The sequence below is a fragment of the Carcharhinus amblyrhynchos genome, chromosome X (assembly GCF_965287045.1).
Source record: "Carcharhinus amblyrhynchos chromosome X, sCarAmb.v2.hapA, whole genome shotgun sequence".
NCBI lineage: Eukaryota > Metazoa > Chordata > Chondrichthyes > Carcharhiniformes > Carcharhinidae > Carcharhinus > Carcharhinus amblyrhynchos.
Genome location: NC_137359.1, coordinates 13,379,166 through 13,398,646, shown reverse-complemented (window position 1 = coordinate 13,398,646; position 19,481 = coordinate 13,379,166). Strand labels below are relative to the sequence as shown.

The 19,481-nt window shown below is 42.9% G+C and overlaps 1 protein-coding gene across 1 annotated transcript; it reads right to left on the bottom strand.

The window, feature by feature from the left end:
• Positions 1–11,744: 11,744 nt before the first annotated feature.
• On the bottom strand, positions 11,745–19,030 carry LOC145361925 (uncharacterized). Its single transcript, XM_080217911.1, has 3 exons — positions 18,968–19,030; positions 12,496–12,652; positions 11,745–12,289 (listed from the first exon to the last, which is right to left on the bottom strand). The coding sequence occupies exons 1-3, from the start codon at positions 19,028–19,030 to the stop codon at positions 12,186–12,188; spliced, it is 324 nt and encodes a 107-aa protein (XP_080074037.1). The 3' UTR covers positions 11,745–12,185.
• Positions 19,031–19,481: the final 451 nt, after the last annotated feature.

Genomic DNA, 19,481 nt, shown 5'->3' with positions numbered 1-19,481 from the left:
GGCCAATTGCATCTTACCTTCTCGCAGAATTAGGAATTCATTGGTCTATAGAACCTGGAAGTTCCTACCCGCTGTTACTAAGCAACCTCACTTACGTAAATCAGTAAGGTTCAAAGGTTGCTTTCTCACCGTAAGCCGCAGAGTTGAAATGGTGACATTCCCACTGTCTGGCTCTGCCTTATAGTCAATAGGAATTGAATAGAATAAAGAACAAAGAACAGTACAGCACAGGAACAGGCCCTTCGGCCCTCCAAGCCTGCACCAATCACATTGTCCTATCTAGACCAACCGCCTGTATCCCTTTATTCCCCGTCTGCTCATGTATCTACCCAGATAAGTCTTAAATGTGACTAACATATCTGCCTCACTTGGCAGTGCATTCCAGGCCCCCACCATCCTCTGTGTAAAAAACTTCCCCCACACATCTCCACGGAACCTTTCCCCCCTTATCTTCAACTTGTGCCCCCCTTGTAATTGTCATTTCTGCCCCTGGGAAAAAGCTTCCAACTGTTCCCCCTATCCACACCCCTCATAATTTTATAAACTTCTATCAGATCGCTCCTCAACCTCCATCTTTCTTTATATACTTTGTGAATACTTTTATTCATTTTCTGAAGTATGAGAATTTGCACGCTCCGTGACTTTCTTCTGATAACATAACTGTATACTGTGGATTATGGTTCCCAAAAAACAATAAGTCTGGTTTAACTCTCTTCTCATTCTGCTCCAGAGCAGTTTGCATTTTGGCCAAGGTACACAATACATTCAAAAATACTTGTTTAAATCTAAAATACATGTTTAATTTCTGTGGTTATGTGTGTGTCTATGCAAGTAGCACCTTTGTATAAAATAAGTATAACACACATTGTGGTCCTTATTCTAAATTAATTTCCCCTGCTTAGTAATCTTATTAGTTTTTAAATCCCAGGGTTTTCTGAATCGCTGTAACAGTGATCCTCTGCGCAGTCAATAAGACAGCTTGTACTCCCCAAAGCCCACGGGGAGATCTATTGATGATCTCCCGTGGCCTTCATGTTCGTCATAAAGAGACATACAGGATTCTGAGGGGGCTTGTCAGGGTAGACACTAGAGATTGTTTTCACTGATCGTGGAATCTACAACACATGGGGCATGGTCTCAGGATAAGGGGTCAATTATTTACGAGAGCTATCAAGGATTTTCACAGTATCTTAATTGTAGTGTTAATGTAAGTGTACTTGTGACATTAATAAATAAACTTAAAAACTGAAGAGAAATTTCTTCACTCAATGGGTTGTGAATCTTTGGAATTTTCCACCCCTGAGGGTTGTGGATGCTCCATCACTGAATACATTTAAGACTGGCATAGACAGATTTTTGGTCTCTCAGGAAATTAAGGGATATGGGGAGTGGGCAGGAAATTAAAATTGAAGCCCAAGATCAGCCATGATCATATTGAGTGGCAGAAGAGGCTCGAGTGACCATGTAGCCGATTCCTGCTGCTATTTCCTATGTTCTTTTTATGCTAGAAATGCAGATCCCATGGTGTGCTGGACAATATTTATCCCTCAATCAAAATCACAAAAATGGACGATCTTGTCTTAATTGATATTTGTAGGAGTTTGCTGTGTGCAAATGGACTTCTACATTTCCTACATAGTGACAGTAACTACTTTTCAAAAGTATTTCATTGGTTGTAAAGTGCTTTGAGACATCCAATGATCCTGAAAAATGCCATATAAATGAAAATGATATCAGATGGGTTGAGAAAGGAGTGAAGACAGGTGATGCTACAAAAATGGAAGTAGACAGCCTTTTTGTGTCATGAAGGCAAAGGACTAGAACCTCAGCTCAGATGGGAGAGATTATACAGGGGGAAGAGATTTAGGAGGGACTGAATATTAGTGAACATAGGGAAGGGGAGTTGAAGATTGGAATTACCTGGTAAGAGGTTGAGGGAGAGAAGGAGGGATAATATCCCAGGGAGAAACTTAGGGTGGGACTTCGGCGAGAGCAGATGAGTAGAGGTGAGAAGGATGGAATATTATAAGGTGCTTGAATGGTGAGAAGGTACCAGGGGTGCAAAGAGAGAGATCAAGGTGTGATTTGTGATAAGGACCACCCCATTATTGCGACGGATTTGTATTGGAGCCATCATTAAGATTGTATATTTAACTTTCATGACATTACCTGACTTTTCTCAAATCTCAGCTCATCTGCTGCTTGAAACCTCATTCAGGACTTTGTTACCTTTAGATTCACCTACAGCAACTCACTCCTGATTAGACTTCCACATTCCAACCTCCACAAACATGAGATAATCCAAAACTCTGCTGCCCGTATCTTAACTCACACCAAGTCCCATTCCTTTCTACCCCCTGTGCTCGCTGACCTACAATAGCTCTCAGTCAAGCAATGTCTTGATTTTAAAATTCTCAACTTTGTTTTTAAATTCCTCCATGTCCTCATCCCCCCTCCCTACCTCTGTAATCTCCTCCAGCCCCATAACCCTCCAAGATATCCATGCTCCTCTAATTCTAGCCTCTTGTGCATTCCTAATTATAATTGTTCCACCATTGCTGGCCATGCCTTCCGTTTCATGGGCCCTAGAGTCTGAAATTCCTTACCTAAATGCCTCTGTTTTTCTACCTTGTTTTCCTCCTAGACACTCCTTAAAATCTATCTCTTTGACCAAGCTTTTGGTTATCTGACCTGATGTGGTTCAGTAGTGTATTTTGTCTTAAAAAACTCCTGTGAAGTGTCTTGGAATATTTCATTGTGTTAAAGCTTGCTGTATAAACATTTGATGTTGTTGTTGTAATGGTTTGGATGGGGCAGGCAAGGAAGCTTCAGGGCATCACCTTCCGTGAGACAAATTTCAGTCAAAGCCAGGAGGTCAATAAGATCACCCAAAATAAGATCATGGTTGTGCATACTTGTTTTTGGGGCAATTAGGGAATAACGTACCTATTTTGATACAGCACAGTTCAATTTAGGATAGCATTAAATTTTGTTAGTTTAGATTTATTTAGCTATATGGCATGTAGCATATTAATCCACTAAAATGGAGTTTATTCTTTGCTTTATCCCCTCCCAGCCTCTCTGATGGTGCATTTTTAACTAGTACACTGGCAGCTGTAGTACACTGGCAGCTGCTGAATTATTGATGGCGTCGCAGCTGAATCCTTTTGGGAACTGAACCCCACCCATGGAGTCCTTCAGGAAGAGACCTTTAATAAACTGCCATTGTGCTTAGGCACTTACAGGCTGAAAAAGCCTTTACTTCACAGAATACACATTTACTAAATACTTCACTGAATGGGTCCGTCCTTGCTACTGCCTGTCCCTGGGCTGTTGGATTTGGAATTGGCACAGAAAAATATAGAAAAGATACAAATGTGCGAATGATTGTGATTTTCTGGCACCCTGCCAACTGATCTAATCCTGTTACAAGACATGAATAATAAGGACTCAAATTCGCCCATTTCCATCCTCCTTCCTTTTCCAATTGTTATTTTCTGTCCATCTGTTTTCTCCCGACAGCAAGTGTCAGGCAGACAATTTTCTCCATCCTGAAGTTCACTCACACTGTTTCTAGCAAGGGTGGCTTGTTGGAGTAGGAACCCCCTGCATTTCCTCTTCCCCTAATCGAAGGATACTAAAACCCATAAATATCATCTCCATTAATTTGCTGAGATAATTTAACTGGGCACAGGGATTTTCTGAGCTTTCTGGCTCACTGCTGAGCGACTGGAAGATCTACCTTCCAGTCGGCAGTTTGGCATATTGTACCAAAGAAAATAAATCCATAATTTCTAGGACTCTTTTTGCTCCTTTCTGGGATTTTGCAAGCAACAGAAAATAATTATCGCACAGACTATGTTTTCCGCTCTTGTCTTTTTTGCCAGATCCTCTACTATATATTGACACTGCCCAATAATCTAGAATTCAGTACTTAATCCTAAAAGTCCCAGGATCCAGGCACTGCCAATTTACTATTACTAGGGTACTGTTATCAACTTCTCTGTTGCTGATTTGTGTTCAAATATTTTGCTGCATCAAATGCTATTGGTTTAGAGTGCTGCCCTGATTCCTGCTCGCACTGTGACAAACTAGAGGACATAATTTTAAGATCATCATCAAAAGAACAAAGGGGAAGATTGGTTCATTTGTTTTTTCTAAACACAGAAAATTATTGGAACTATGGAATTTCCTATCAGAGAAACAATGGTGGAAGCAGAGTGCATAGCAGTGTTTAAAAGAGAAATAGATAAGTATTTTAAATAGAAACCTTTCAAAGAGTATGGGGAAGAGCTGGGAAGTGGGATGAAATGAATAACTCTGACAGACTCAGTACAGGTACAATATACCAAATGGCCTCTCCTGTGCTGTAAGATTATATGGTAGATTTTGGTCTTTAAGCATTTTGATGATTTTAGTGTTAAGCATCACCTGTGCAAGGCACAGAAAGGAAAATCTGCTGAGAAGGATTGCAAGTTAAAGGAAGAAAAACCAGAGTACTGTAAGGAGAATGCAATCCTCCCTGGAAGATTTTGCTTTCCACTCTCCAATCAGGCACCTAGGTGGAAAGACAAAGATCTATCCCTGTGATTCTGTGTTTGCTCAATACCAGCCTATTGGAAGATACGCTTGCAACTCTAGATTTTGTGAGATTGATAGGATTACTGTTCTTTTTCTTAATTCAAAATGTTAATGCGATATTAAACAGACTCTATTTTGAATACATTAGTTGGTCAAATTTGAGATGTTTTAATATATCATGTAAATGCAAGTACTTGTTTATTACAGATCTTTTTCTTTTCTTTCTCTTGCTGCAGTACAGTCTCTAATTCTCAGGCGACCACAGCCCAAATCTGCAGCTGTTGGATCTTGTCCAATGGCTGACGTTTTGTCTTTTTCTTAGCCAGCATATTAGAGGTATTGACTTTTTCTTTAATAGCATTCGGCTCTGTCAGTCTCCTGTTTCCATGACAATGTGTGTGAGGCAGTGATGATGGTGGGGGAGGAGGAGCGAGCTAAATCATTTGCAAGCTTATTCACTTACTTCCTGCTTTCTGCATTTGAAATTAAACTGTGGTATCCCTTTTGTGCAGATAACTTCTATATAATGTGTTGTGGGAAATTACCACTTCGGAGTCAGACTGGGCGTTCAACTGGGCTTTATTTAACAAAGCTTTGTGGAGAAAAGGCACTGGCACTCTACAATACTGGGCAGCTATCTTCTCTCAATAATATAATAGGAGTGGTTTATTTTTATACCTTTCAGACAATGGATAGTCTGGACATTAGCCATTTAACACATCATTATAGTTGAGTAGGATCGACAGTTTAACACAATGTTACAGCCAGACATATACAGACATTGGCATTTAACATTGCATTGGTTCGTAGAATGGATACATTTCCTCTATCAGTTACTACCAATGACTTAGTTTTGGTCTATACATACAGTAATTGGTTTTCCTGCATTTATGTATTCCCGTTCCCATTTATGGCATTCCCATTCTCCTTATTGTCCTAGGTCTGTCCTTATTCTTAAAACTGCCTCACGCTCTCTGCTGGCTTCCTGCAGTATCTGATTCCTGCATGTTTAACTTTAAATAACTGTCTGTCCTGCTTGTTTCTGGTTTCAAGTAGCTGTCTGTGCTAAAGTCAGTGCCTGCTTAGTGTCTCTCTCCCAAGTAACTTTTTTATGTGCCAGGTAGCCATCTTTGCAATTTTTCCCACTACAAATGCAAATTAGATTGCCATGTTGTGGAGACAGAAACCACAGAAAATATGAATATCAACATACAGGATTAAAGTGTATAGACATGTGTAAAGAATTAAAGATAAGGATGATAGCCCAACACATCATCCCTGACAGACCCTGCTGAATTTTCTATGGTTCATTACAATATTGAGGGCCTGCCCTCAGTACCATTAATGTAAGTGCTCAGCTGGTGTAATAGGATACCACAGCCAGTACATTCAACTCGTAAAAAGGTGCAGCAAAAAGGACATTTGTAATGGGCAATTTTCAAAATTGCACAGAACCTTAAAATCACAAGAAGCTTGATGCTAATCGACAGATGGCGAAGGCAATTTAGTCACATAATGAGACGCATCTATCCAAGATTGAAAAGATTTTGTCTCAACTGCTATTGAAATGTAAATAATACTTACAGGCTAACGAGCTATTAAACCACTGTCTCTGAATGTGCTCCACATTCCTCGAAAATGCTAATCTCAAAAGAATTTTTTGATCAGAGCAAAAATTGATGATTTGATAACCAGGATCTTCCTCATTGAAATATCTTTGTACGTTAATGGACTATTCATGAGACGTAGAACACGACATTTTTACAATATGTAAGAAGGCACATAATTACCTAATTTAAGGGGAGCAGGCTGCAATATTTGTAAATTTGTCATTATAATAAACTAAAAGAAGAGTTGTGAGCCTTGACTATTTTCTCTACCTGGACAGGTTTAGGCTGAACCTTAGATTTAGGCGTATAAAAGAGTAAGTGTGGATTCTTACCTACAGATCTCGGGGGAGAATCAGCTATGGGTATCCCTATCCTTAAGATCCACTGAGGTCCTTGTCCGTCTGGTACAAAGTGTAGTGCAGAAGTAGATTGCCTCAAAATCAAGTCCTTTGTGCACTGTACCCCTCCCCCAGCCACTAAATAACTCCAGGGAAGATTCGGTATAAATACTCCCACATCCTTGAAAGTAATCAACAGAATAATCATCCAACTTCACTTTTCCACTATTTAATTTTGCCTTGGTGTCTCCACTTTCAGATCTCCCCTCCCCTTCTCCCAGCAGTACAAAAGTCACAATATCTTGAGAAATTGGTACCAACTGAAATGAGATGGACATTTCATGAGATGGATGAGCAGTCCAAAGATGTGCGGGTTAGGTGGATTGGCCATGCTAAATTGCCCCTTAGTTTCCCAAGCTATGTAGGTTAGGGGGATTAGTGAGGTAAATGCATGGGGTTAAGGAAATGGGGCAGGGGGTGAACCTGGGTAAAATGATTTGTCGGAGAGTTGGTGCAGACTCGATGGGCTGAATGGCCTCCTTCTGCACTGTAGCAATTCTATGATTCTACTATCTGCAGATGCACGATTACATTTGAATAACTGTTAAACACAGGGATCCGAGCATGCACAAGACAAAGAGTCTCGGGCAGAACTGATTTATTTTGGTCCAGATTTTATGGGATATGACAATTGAATAATCAACCTAATCTATGACTGATCACAGCACCCACATGCATAGTCATTTTATATAATTTGATGAGACATTGACATTGCACATACTTGTTTTGCAAATGACACAAAAGAGATAAAGAGGGCCCATAGATTGTAAGAGCCAGTGCTTATGGAGCATTTGCAAACAACATACAGATCAGTGTTGAAATAATACACCTAAAATAATACATATTGAACTTACAACCACTAACTATTTCATGAACAATCAGGGATATGAGCAGTGCCCACTATCAGTGTGGGAGGTATGAATGTTTTACTCATACAAGAGACTGAGGTGGCTGGTGTTTGGGCGGTAAGTGAAACAATTCTGTGGAGTCAGCAACATTCTGAGGGGAGGACATCTATTGTTCATCAGCTGATCCATGTGAAATCAATGTCAGGGCTGTGACTGATGATCACATCACTGTAACCCCCAAGCTTATTCAAGCATTGATTTTAGAACTTCAATTTTGTCTGCAAAAATATCACAGCCTTTGCTGACAGCATTCATTTAATCTTAAAACCTACTTGAAAACCATTTATAGTTTGTGTGTTTTTTTTGCAATTAATGTTACATTTCCTTGATTTGGTAATTTTGCTATTTAATCTGCTAACCAGATCAGGAAGAATTCAGGTTTGACCCTGGTTGGTGCCGAATTAGCTCCTTTGCTAGAGGGGCAGATTTGGGTGCCGCACATGGCTACAGCACCAAGGAAAGAAAGATATTAATCATGGTTCCACTTCTGGTGAAAAGTATACATGTGAGGATGTTAGCTGAGGACAGAAATGGGCTCAGCTGTGAAACACCTTCTGGCATCCTGCTGATGCTAACTGCCTCAGCTCATCCATGAATAATAAATCATGACCGTTTTAATTAGGTACCAGAGGCAATAGGCACAGGTGGAACAGTACCCCAACACAAGTCAGTACCTTTGTTAGAAGAGGGGAGAAAACTGGAAGGGGACAATTTTTAAAGAAACTGATTTTGCTTATAGAGCAGAGAACAAGATCAAATAGCAACAAATGCAAAGTGATAATTGCAGATACTGGTCTTTTTAACAATGTTCCAGTCAATTGCACATATAAACCCAGATATATTTACTGCATTTTGAGTCATTCTTCCTTGATGTTGACTTTTTCCTATGCCCTTATATTTGTGTTTCATGAACAAAATGTAAAATAAAATCCTTTTTGCTGTTGTATTAATCCAAAGTATATTTAGTTGGCAGTTTCTATTTATTATATTCAGCCACTACTGTGCCAGTGAAACCTTAGTTTGCAACTTTTAGACTTCACAAATGGAGTCTGCCTTTATCATTTCACATGCAGTTTCCAGCAATTGGATTCTTTATCTCCATTCTCTATCCCCTCCCAGGGATCCCTAATCAATTGGACAACTACTGCAGCCACAATGATTGATCCTGGGGCCTTTAAAGTCCATGTGTCACAGTACTCCATCAGGCAGCACATTTACAGACAAGGCCATCAGGGAGCTAGAGCTATTTATTATCACCCTCTGAAAAAAATAAAGATTAAAAACTAAGATTGAATGTGGTATTTTTAAAAATTGAGTCATGGTACATAAAATAATTGTTTCACTCACAGAAATCATACCCCACCTTTAATTGATGGGGTTTTTGAGACAACTGTCTAAAGGAAGGCTTAACCATTCAATTTTAGAGCTAACATCTTTTGTGATTTGATCAATTTTTTTTATTAATTCATGGGACATGGTCGTCACTGGGTGGCTGACCTGGAAGTGTAAAATCTTGCAAGAACACTGCCTGACATCATCAGGCACTTGTGCAAATTCGAGGTTGAAAGGTGTGTGCATGAATCTGCAGGAATTTTATGCTGCTTTTTCTAGTTCATTGCACAGGCAAATGGGTGGACGCTCATTACGTTTTTGCATTTTCTCAATCAAGGGTGTGATAAAAGGTCTCTGGAGCAGCAGCAGTTTCTTTGTGATGGAGTTTGTAGCTGTGTGATTATTGAGTTTATTTTGAGTTTCCGAATTATTGTTTAACATTTGAGACATGGCATTCAGTATTTCAGGACTTCCCTGGAAGGTGTTCCTGAGGATTGGTGTTCCATCATTTGCAAGGCACGGGTCCTCTGCTTCTGCTCCAATGCAGATAGTCTATAGCCTCTGAAAGGGAAGATAGTGGGCAGGAGGGAGAGGAGGCAAGGTGAGCGCAGGCAGCATCCCAGGTAAGAGAAGAAGCACAGGCTCAATTGGTGCCAAGGTGGGAATGGACGTCAAAGGCACCAGTAGCTAGGGTATACAAGCCATGCACCACCTACTTGCCAATGTTTGAGATCCTGTGCCATAGGAGGCTATACCCCTACAGGGAAAATGACATTCCTTTGTAAGATGATAGGTCCTGAAATTGCCTCCACATGCCTGGGCAGTCACCCTATGCTGGTGATGTTGAAAGTCACAGTGGCCCTCTGCTTCCACACCTCAGGTTCGTTTCAGGACTTAATGGGGGATTTGTGCAGTATCTCACAACCAGCCGCACACAGTTGTGTCAAGCTAGTGACCGATGCCACTTCCAAACATGCCCACAGCTATTGGAAATATGAGGGCAGCCATTTGGAGAGAGCACAAAGGTTTGAGGTGATGGTTGGGTTCCTCTTCATCCAGGGTGACATAAAGTGCATGTATGAGACCATTAGAGGTCAGCAGTAGAGCTAGGAGCTTTCATCAACAGGGAGAGGTAACATTCATTGAATGTGCAGATTGTCTGTGATTACAGGACACAGACTCTGCAAGTATGTGCCCATTATCCAGGAAGCTCACATGATTCATACATCCTGCGGCACTCCCAGCTCCCAAGGCTGTTTGTGGTTCCTGCAAGATTGGATGGATGGCTCCTGGGTGGCAAGGGCTATCCCTTGAAGAGGTGGTTTATGACCCCACACCATCACCCAAGGTTTGAGGCAGAGGAGAGATAATAACAGGAGTGGTCCATCCACAATAGTGGTGTGAAGAGGATCATCGGGTTGTTCAACACATACTTCTGATGCCTTGACCGATCCAGGGGATCATTGCAATATCCACTGGTGTGTGTGTTTCTCATAGAAGTCATGTGCTGGGCCCTGCACAATCTTGCTGTAACAAGGGGGGTCCAGTGCAGGCTGAGGAGAGTGAGGCAGGACCACAGGCCAGGGAGGATGGCTCCAGTGATGGATCAGAGGATGAACCTGGGACCGCACAGTGAGGACTTTGAGGCAAATGAAATGAACATTCAGGGGGCAAAGACACAAGAGATGCATTGATTCAATGAATCTCATCTAGGCATCAAAGGCATGGAGGCTGACTCAATCAAATGTTTCACTTGCTCTAAAACTTTCCTTCAGAGCCCAACCCAGAAAACCTGCACCTCACAAAGCCCTTAGCTTACAAGCCTGTGTAACATCTGACCAATATACAAGACATGCAGGAACATGTTTACATGACTTCATTTAAACATAAAAACAATATACAAATATTTCAAACCTAGCAGAAAATTCAAAGTAATGAATGGTGGCACAGTGGTTAGCACTGCTGCTTCACAGCACCAAGGACATAAGAACATAAGAACATAAGAAATAGGAGCAGGAGTAGGCCATCTAGCCCTTCGAGCCTGCCCCGCCATTCAATAAGATCATGGCTGATCTGTCGTGGCTCAGTTCCACATTCCCGCCCTCTCCCCATAATCCTTAATCCCCTCGCTTATCAAAAACCCATCAACCCGCGTCTTAAAAATATTTAGCAAGGCAGCCTCCACCACTTCAATGGGCAGAGAATTCCAGAGATTCACCACCCTTTGAGTAAAGAAGTTCCTCCTCAACTCCGTTCTAAACCGCCCCCCCTTTATCTTGAGGCTGTGCCCCCTAGTCCTACTATCCTTTCTGAGCGGGAAGAGTCTCTCCACCTCTATCCTATCCATCCCATTCATCATCTTATACGTCTCAATGAGATCTCCCCTCATTCTTCTAAACTCTAACGAGTACAAGCCTAGTTTATTCAGCCTCTCCTCATAGCTCAACCCCCTCAACTCTGGTATCTGGTTCGATTCCCAGCTTGGGTCACTATCTGTGTGGAATTTGCACATTCTCCCTGTGTCTGCGTAGGTTTCCTCCCACAATCTGCAAGAAGCGTTGATTAGGTGCATTGGCCATGCTAAACTCCCCTCAGTGTATCCGAACAGGCGCCGGAGTGTGGCGACTAAAAGATTTTCATAGTAACTTCATTGCAGTGTTTACGTAAACCTACTTGTGACACTAATAAATAAACTAAAACTAATGTCTCTATTGTGCTTAAGGTTTCTTAAACTTACGCTTGCAGGTGCTGCATCTTGGTGCCACACCCCATGCCCTCCTCCCCCTCCCATTCCCCAGAAATGACAGACAGCTCATCTGCCAGCATGAGGTGCGTGTCCACCTCCCTGTTCACCATTGATGGACGTGCACTTGACAGAGACTAGGTGCCTCATCCATCTCTCATATTGGCTCACCTTCAGAGATCACAGTTGGTGTGCTAGCTTGCAGGTGTGAGCATGACCCCTGGAAGCCCTGAAGGTGTTCCTGAAGCAGCCTCTCCACAAGAGTTGCCACTCTTTCAATAGAGGAGACTGCGTGCTCAATGTTCATAGTCAGATCAACGCTCATGTTCTGCATGGACTCCTCAATGACAGACACCATGACACACAGACCCTAATAGATTTCTGCCAGATGTTCCCATGGGGCCCACTGAACGTAAAGCATCTACCCCCGATGGACACTTCCAGGGGCTCGTTATTTGCCTTGGACTCAGCATGGCCCTGATTCTCCAGCAATGCTCCACTGTGAGCACCTTAGGACCTGTCTGCCTCTGCCACCTCCTCCTGCCAGTGTCATGTGCCCAGGAGGCGACGACCTAATGCTGTCCGATATGTCACTAACTATCTGCGCTGGTGCCTAGTTCTGAGAGAGGGTGTGACATTTCTGCAGATGGGGTGTCTTTCTCAGAGAGTACTGAGGATGGTCCTCGGGGTGGCCCCGGGCATTGGCAAATGCTGCATCTGCAAGAGGAAGCAAACATATCAGTCATTATTTATTCATTGTGCATGCTAGGTGGGTAGATGACAAAATGAAGACAATCTGTATCATGCCCTCTGTACTGCAACTTCAATGGGCAGTGTCGCTGCGACATTGTTATATGAAACAAGAGGACCCCAATAATGTTTGCAGTATCTGCCACACAAAACACTGTGCACTACAGTCTTACCTTCAGCTGTGACCCCCACTTCACCACGCCCGGTGGAGTGATCCGGGCAGTGGAAATCTAGCTTGAATACCTCGCTCTCAAACCTGGTGAGGATGCTCAGGTTTGGCACCGCACCTCCCATCCTTCTTCTCTCTGCTGCATTCTGGCTTCCCTTCTCCTGAAATTGACAAACAAATTGCATCATCAGTATACTCTCATCCTGAAGATCCATTCATGGAGGTGAGGCCCTCCACTTCCAAATGCCAGCTAGCTGGCCATGTCATTATGGGACACCTCACTTTCCAATGTGCAGAGGCCAAGTGGTCAGACATCTCAGCCTTGGCATTGTACACTTCAGTGCCAGTTGTCACACACCACCTTACAATCTTACCCAATCTGGGGAACAGACACCGGACTACATTTCTCCATACAGGTCCATGCCATCCACTTACCCTTGCCAACCGCAGCAGATCATTGAACCTCTTGCAGCGAGACGCCCAGGTATGGAGCACCACATTATGTCCACTGACCTGGGCACCACATCACTCCTAAACTTCTTAGTAAGTTGGGCGGCATTCTCTTGCTGTCCCTGGGCATGAGAATGTCCCACTTGGCTGTTACTTCTTGGACAAGAAACATGGGGGGGCCAAATGCCGATCAGAATTCTCCTGTCGTCTCCCACAGCTGCCAATTGCTGAGGTCATTGCCATATAAGTGTCCGCTTTCAACACTTGGTTGTCAAAGCTCTCTCAGTCTCCCAGGCACATCCTGGCTGTATTCATGGAGCTGCCCCTGCACTTTTTAAAGCCAATCACTGGGTCCCCATTGGACCCAGCACCCAATGAGTCCCCGGCCCCACCTGCACAGAGATCCATCTGAGAATGCATTTCACGCTGCATCATAATCCACTCCAGCTTTACAGAGTTTACGAATAAAGTTGATTTTTTGAAACAGAATATGCTTAACTGAAAGTTTTTTTGGGGGAAAATAGATATTTAAACTAATTTGGCTCCAATCTTTTTGTGAAGGTATTTATCAGCCTGAGGGTAATCTTCACCATCATTTGGGCAGTATTCCGGTGCAGTGAATTGTCCATCATTGTAGAATCTGCCTCGTTTTCATCTCATTAAATTTTGTTCCCAATTTCCCTCTGCCACATCTTGTTCCAATTGGAGCATCTTCCTGAAGAGAATTACACCAGCCAGTAAATTTCCATAGACAGTGAGAAAAAGAAAGTTGCTCACAGGAAAATGAGTTATGTCATAGTTTAGCGCAGCAGATGCAAACTGTAGTGACACTGCTACCCACTGAGCTATGGCTAACACCACTTTTGCCACTGAATCTGAAGGTCAAAGGTTCAAGTTCCACTCCAGAGACTTGAGCCCATAATTTAGGCTGACTCTCCCAGTGCAGTACTGAGGGAGTGCTGCACTGATCGAGGCATCATATTTCAGATGAGCCCTGACTGAGACCTCACCTGCCCTCCAATATGGATGTAAAAGGTCTCAGGGCACTATATTAAGAAGAGTAGGGCAGTTCTCCCCAGTGTCCTTGCGAATATTTATTGTTTAACCAACATAATTGAAAACAGGTTTGCCTGGTTATTATCACATTGCTGTTTGTAGAAGCTTGATGTACACAAATTGGTTACTGTGCTTTCTACACTACAACAATAATGATAATTCAAAAGTAATTTGATGGCTGTAAAGTGCTTGGGAGAGCCTGAGGTTGTGAAAGGTGCTATAGAAACGTAAGTTCTTTCTCACTAGCCAAACCAAGCTAAGATAATGCAATCCGATTCAGAGACATTCTCTTTAACATCTTGCTGAAAACTAAAACACATTGCACAATTATAAAGGGATATTGAATACGGAAAGTGGCTACAATAACCTAAAAATTGAATTGCAAATGTGGTTATCGTTTTATGGATGTGACAGCAGTCACATGCTCCAATGAGATAAAGGAGGCTTACAACCCACCAGGGTGCCAAGACAGTCTCTATGGCAACAGAGCTATTCATCTCCTAGCAACCGGATTGAAGAATCGACTGTCCACTCTAATTAACTTTCCAGCATGCAATCTGGAAGAGACGAGGTGCAGTGGGATTACCGACAGTGGCATGCCTGATGTGCTCTTGAAAAACCAGTGAACAAAAGAACTGTGGAAAATAATTCAATTGTTTGCCCTTTTGTTTTATTGCAGAGAAATCTAAAATTAAAAAGGAAGAGTGCCGATTTCATCAAAAACTCCTGACCAAAAACATGATTCACATTTCCAATTACCTATCTGTCAATTTCATAAACTCAAGAGTCAGCAAGTATTGATCGGTATCAATTCAGTCAGAATCAATAGCATTGGTGAACAGATTACTGCAGCAACATTTTGAAGATGGCCATGGCTCCCTCGGTAGGCCAGTGGATAAAAGCACCACCCAGTTAGCCAGAAAGTTCAAACAAGGAAGATCGCTCTGAATTATCTGGACAGCAAAAAGGGTACTTCAGTGTCTCCAGACTCAAGAAAGTCAATCAAACTTTCTGCTTTTTTCAGTGAGTCCTGCTAGAAAGTACACATGGATATCAGATGAGCATATTGTCCGACCTGGCTGTGATGCAACCTATGGTTGAACCACCTTCCAAATCCTACCATCTAGAATTACACAGAAATCGGAGCCCACAAGCGGTGGTGGGTGAATGGGACTTGATGTGAGTTTGGAAACAGACAGTGGGATTTTGGATGCCCAGAAGTCAATTTAACATGTTGTAATTTGATTTAAGGGATCAAAGAACTGGTTGTATGCCATTCTACATTTGGTCCTGGTCCACCAACAATTCAGTTATAAAATGCTCATCCTTGTATACAAATCTATTCATCCCTTCTTTAGCCTCACCCCTCCCTATCTCTGTACCCTTCTCCAGCCCTCCAACTCTCCAAGGATTGTATGTTCCTTCAACTCTGGCCTCTTATGTATCCTCCACTTGCTTCATTCACCATAGGCTACTGGGTCTGGAACCATCCATGCCCCAAGTTCTGGAATTGCTTCCAGCAAACCTACCTCTCTACCCTGTTTTAAGACACTTTTGGGGTGGCATGGTGGCACAGTGGTTAGCACTGTTGCCTCACAGCTCCAGGGACCCGGGTTTGATTCCCGGATTGGGTCACTGACTGTGTGGAGTTTGCACGTTCTCCCCGTGTCTGTGTGGGTTACTGTGAAAATCCCTTAGCTGCCATACTCTTGTGCCTGTTCGGATACACTGAAGGAGAATTTAGCACAGCCAATGCACCTAACCAGCACGTCTTTCAGACTGTGGGAGGAAACCAGAGCACCTGGAGGAAACCCACACAGACACAAGGAGAAAGTGCAAACTCCACACAGACAGTGACCAAGCCAGGAATCGAAACTGGGTCCCTGGCGCTGTGAGGCAGCAGTGCTAACCACTGTGCCACCGTTACTGAATATTTGAGAGTCTTCCCCTTCATTAGACCATTATTGCAGAAAAATCTGGGATGAATCAGATGAAATAGAACCACTTGTAATGAGTTTGCTGATCTGGGGGGAGGGTGTGGGGAGGTGTGGAATGGAGTGGAGATATAGGTGCTAAATTGACTTCAGACCCAAAAAGCCAAGATCTGCATTTAGGGAAATCAACCAAAGTTCCCACTCCATACATGAAAATTGTGATATCACAAATGTGTAAGTTTACATACCAGAAACTGATTGACAGGCTGGGTCACTTTTCTCTTGAATAGGTAAGGTTGAGGGGCGACCGACTAGAAGTCTTTATAATTCTGAAAGGTTTTGATACACAGTGAATGTTTCCTCTTGTGGGGAAGAGCAAACTAGAGGCCATCAATATAGGGTAATCACCAAGAACTCCAATAGGGAATTCAGAGAAAACTTCTTCATCCAGAGAGTGGTGAGAATGTGGAACTCCACTACCACAGGGAGTGGGTGGAGAGGAATAGTAATCATAGAATTCCTATAGTGTAGGAGGAGGCAATTCAGCCCATCAAGACTGCACCAATCCTCTGACAGTGTCTCACTCAGGCCCTCTCCCTCACCCTGTCCCCATAACCCCGCCCATTCACCATGGTTAATACATCTCATCTACATATGTTGGGACACTAAGGGGCAATTTATTGTGGTCAATCCACTTGACCTGCACATCTTTGGACTGTGGGAGGAATCCAGAGAAAACCCATGCAGACACAGGGAGAACATGCAAACTTCTCACAGACAGTCACCCAAGGCCGGAATTGAACCCAGGTCCTTGGTACTATGAGGCAGCTGTGCTAACCACTGTGACACCGTGCTGCCGAAGCTGGATGGGAATATGAGGGAGAGGGAATAGATGGTTATGCTGATGGAATTAGTTAGGTAGGATGGGAGAAGACTTGCATGAAGCATAAACGGCAACATGGTTGGGGTGAATGGCCTTTATCTCTGCTCTATTATTCTGTGTTACTCAATAAAATGCTACACAGAAACTCTTGCTGGAGGTAAATACATGAATAGCGAGATAGCATAAGATAAGGCTATGTTGTACCCTCACACTCCCAACCATGGTAAGTGAAGAATGGCCCTCTGGATGAACTTTGCCTTGCCTGTGGTGCTGTACCCTATCAAGGATTTTTAGAAGAGTCAAAAGGGAGACAAACAAATTAAATTCACCTCTGTGCATTGACTGGACATTATTTATTGAAGCCAAAAGAGAAAATGCTGGAAAATCTCAGCAGATCTGGCAGCATCTGTAAGGAGAGAAAAGAGCTGACGTTTCGAGTCCAGATGACCCTTTGTCAAAGCTTTGTCAAAGAGTCATCTGGACTCAAAATGTCAGCTCCATTGTCCATGTCAGTTCCATTGTCCATGTCAGTTCCATTGTCCATGGAGTTTAGAAGGATGAGGGGGGATCTTATAGAGACGTATAAGGTAGTGAAGGGGATGGATAGGGTAGAGGTAGAGAGATTCTTCCCGCTTAGAAAGGATAGCAGGACTAGAGGACACAGCCTCAAGATAAGGAGGGGGCAGTTTAGATCAGAGTTGAGGAGGAACTTCTTCACTCAAAGGGTGGTGAATCTCTGGGATTCACTGCCCGTTGAAGTGGTGGAGGCTACCTCGCTAAATATGTTTAAGTCACGGGTAGATAGGTTTCTGATAGACAGGGGAATTAAGGGTTATGGGGAGAAAATGGGAAAGGGGAACTAATCCACTTCAGATCAGCCATGATCTTATTGAAATGCGGGGCAGGCTCAAAGGGCTAGATGGCCTACTCCTTCTCCTATTTCTTATGTTCTTATTCCTAATTGCCCTTGTGATGAGCTGCCTTCTTGAACCACTGCAGTCCATGTGGTGTAGGTACACCCACAGTACTGTTAGGAAGAGAGTTCCAGGATTTTGACCCAGCAACAGTGAAGAAATGGTGATATGGTTCCAAGTCAGGATGATGTGTGGCTTGAAGGGGAAATTGCAGGTGGAGGTATTCCCATGCATCTGCTACCTTTATTTCGGGTGATAGGGGTTGAGAGTTTAGAAGGCGCTGTCAGTGGAGCCTTGGTGAGTTGCTGCAGTTGAGAGCAGTAGGGCTACTTTGCCCTGGATGGGGTTGAGCCCCTTGAGTGTTGTTGGAGCTGCACCTATCCAGACAAGTAGACAATATTCCATCACACTCCTGACTTGTGCCTTGTAGATGGTGGACAGGCTTTGGGGAGTCAGGAGGTGAGTTACTCACTGCAGGATTCCCAGCCTCTGACCAATCTTGTAGCCACAGTTTTTATATGGCTAGTAATTCAGTTTCTGGTCAATAGTAACTCACAGGATGTTGACTTCATGTTCAGATTTGCACAACCAATCAGAAAGACAAATAAAGTCAGGTGCAATAGATCATTATTATGTCTTGGTGCTATGCTGGTCCAGATGCTGTTAAGTATGGCGAAGTTATGACATGGTAATAGATTAAAATGTCTTTGAAATCATTATGATAATCTAATAATGTTCCAGTTGGATCTCAATACTTTGCACACTCTTCCAGCAAAATGTATGTATTGCGAAGAATGGTTACTTGGGCAAAGTGGCAAATGGCCTCAGTCACCCTTTGCGGTTGCCTGGAGTCCTCACCCTGAGAAGAGGAGGAATAAAGGGAAAAATCTGAGGATAAATTGAAGAGAAAAAAATCACCGCAGTATGAATCACATGGTACAATATCACTGCAGTATGAGTCACATGGTACACAGGAGCCATCCCTTCTTTTAAAACGGATAAACTTCAACAGGGTGAACAATAACTTCGGAAAATGTTACGGTGTCATTGTTAGCCCGTATAGTAAAGAAAAGGAAGCTGGACTTCCATTTTAGACAGGCATATATTTGTGATCAGATGACATTAACAAATCGATCTACCTACACTATAGTCGTTTATACTCTCGGAACCTCTCGATCTCTTGTAACAAACTCCTTTCCAATCTATGCGTTTTGGTTGATAGATACAATTGAAGCTTACACTTGGTTGCTGTCTCGCGTTGTAATCAGCTATATGCCTTCTTTGCCAGCAGAAATACGACATCCCCATACTAAAGCCACATTTAGTCGTGTGTAGAACGTTCCTCTCTTTTCGGAATTGTTAAACCTTTGGACACCAAAGATCACCTGAAATATAAAGTCGCTAAATAATTGGGCAGGGTACTGGGAAATTATGCTAAAATTACCTCTTTATATAACTTGACAAAATCAGAATCAGGCTGCAAATTAAGTACTTCTGCATTGACATACCTGCAGAACAAAAGACTGCCTTGCAAGCATGACAAAAATCTCCCCCACCCCGCCCCGTCGTCAGTTCTGTAACATGAAACAATAGCGATTAAAAAAACAAAGTTGCTCAACTAAGGGATGGGTTTTATTTTATCCCACTACCGGCAATATTTGCTGGGAAGTCGATAGGGTGTGACAAGAACAGAGAAGGCGCCGTTAGTATTTAGAGAGTGCTGGACGAATTGCAACATGTAGAGCGTTTTCTG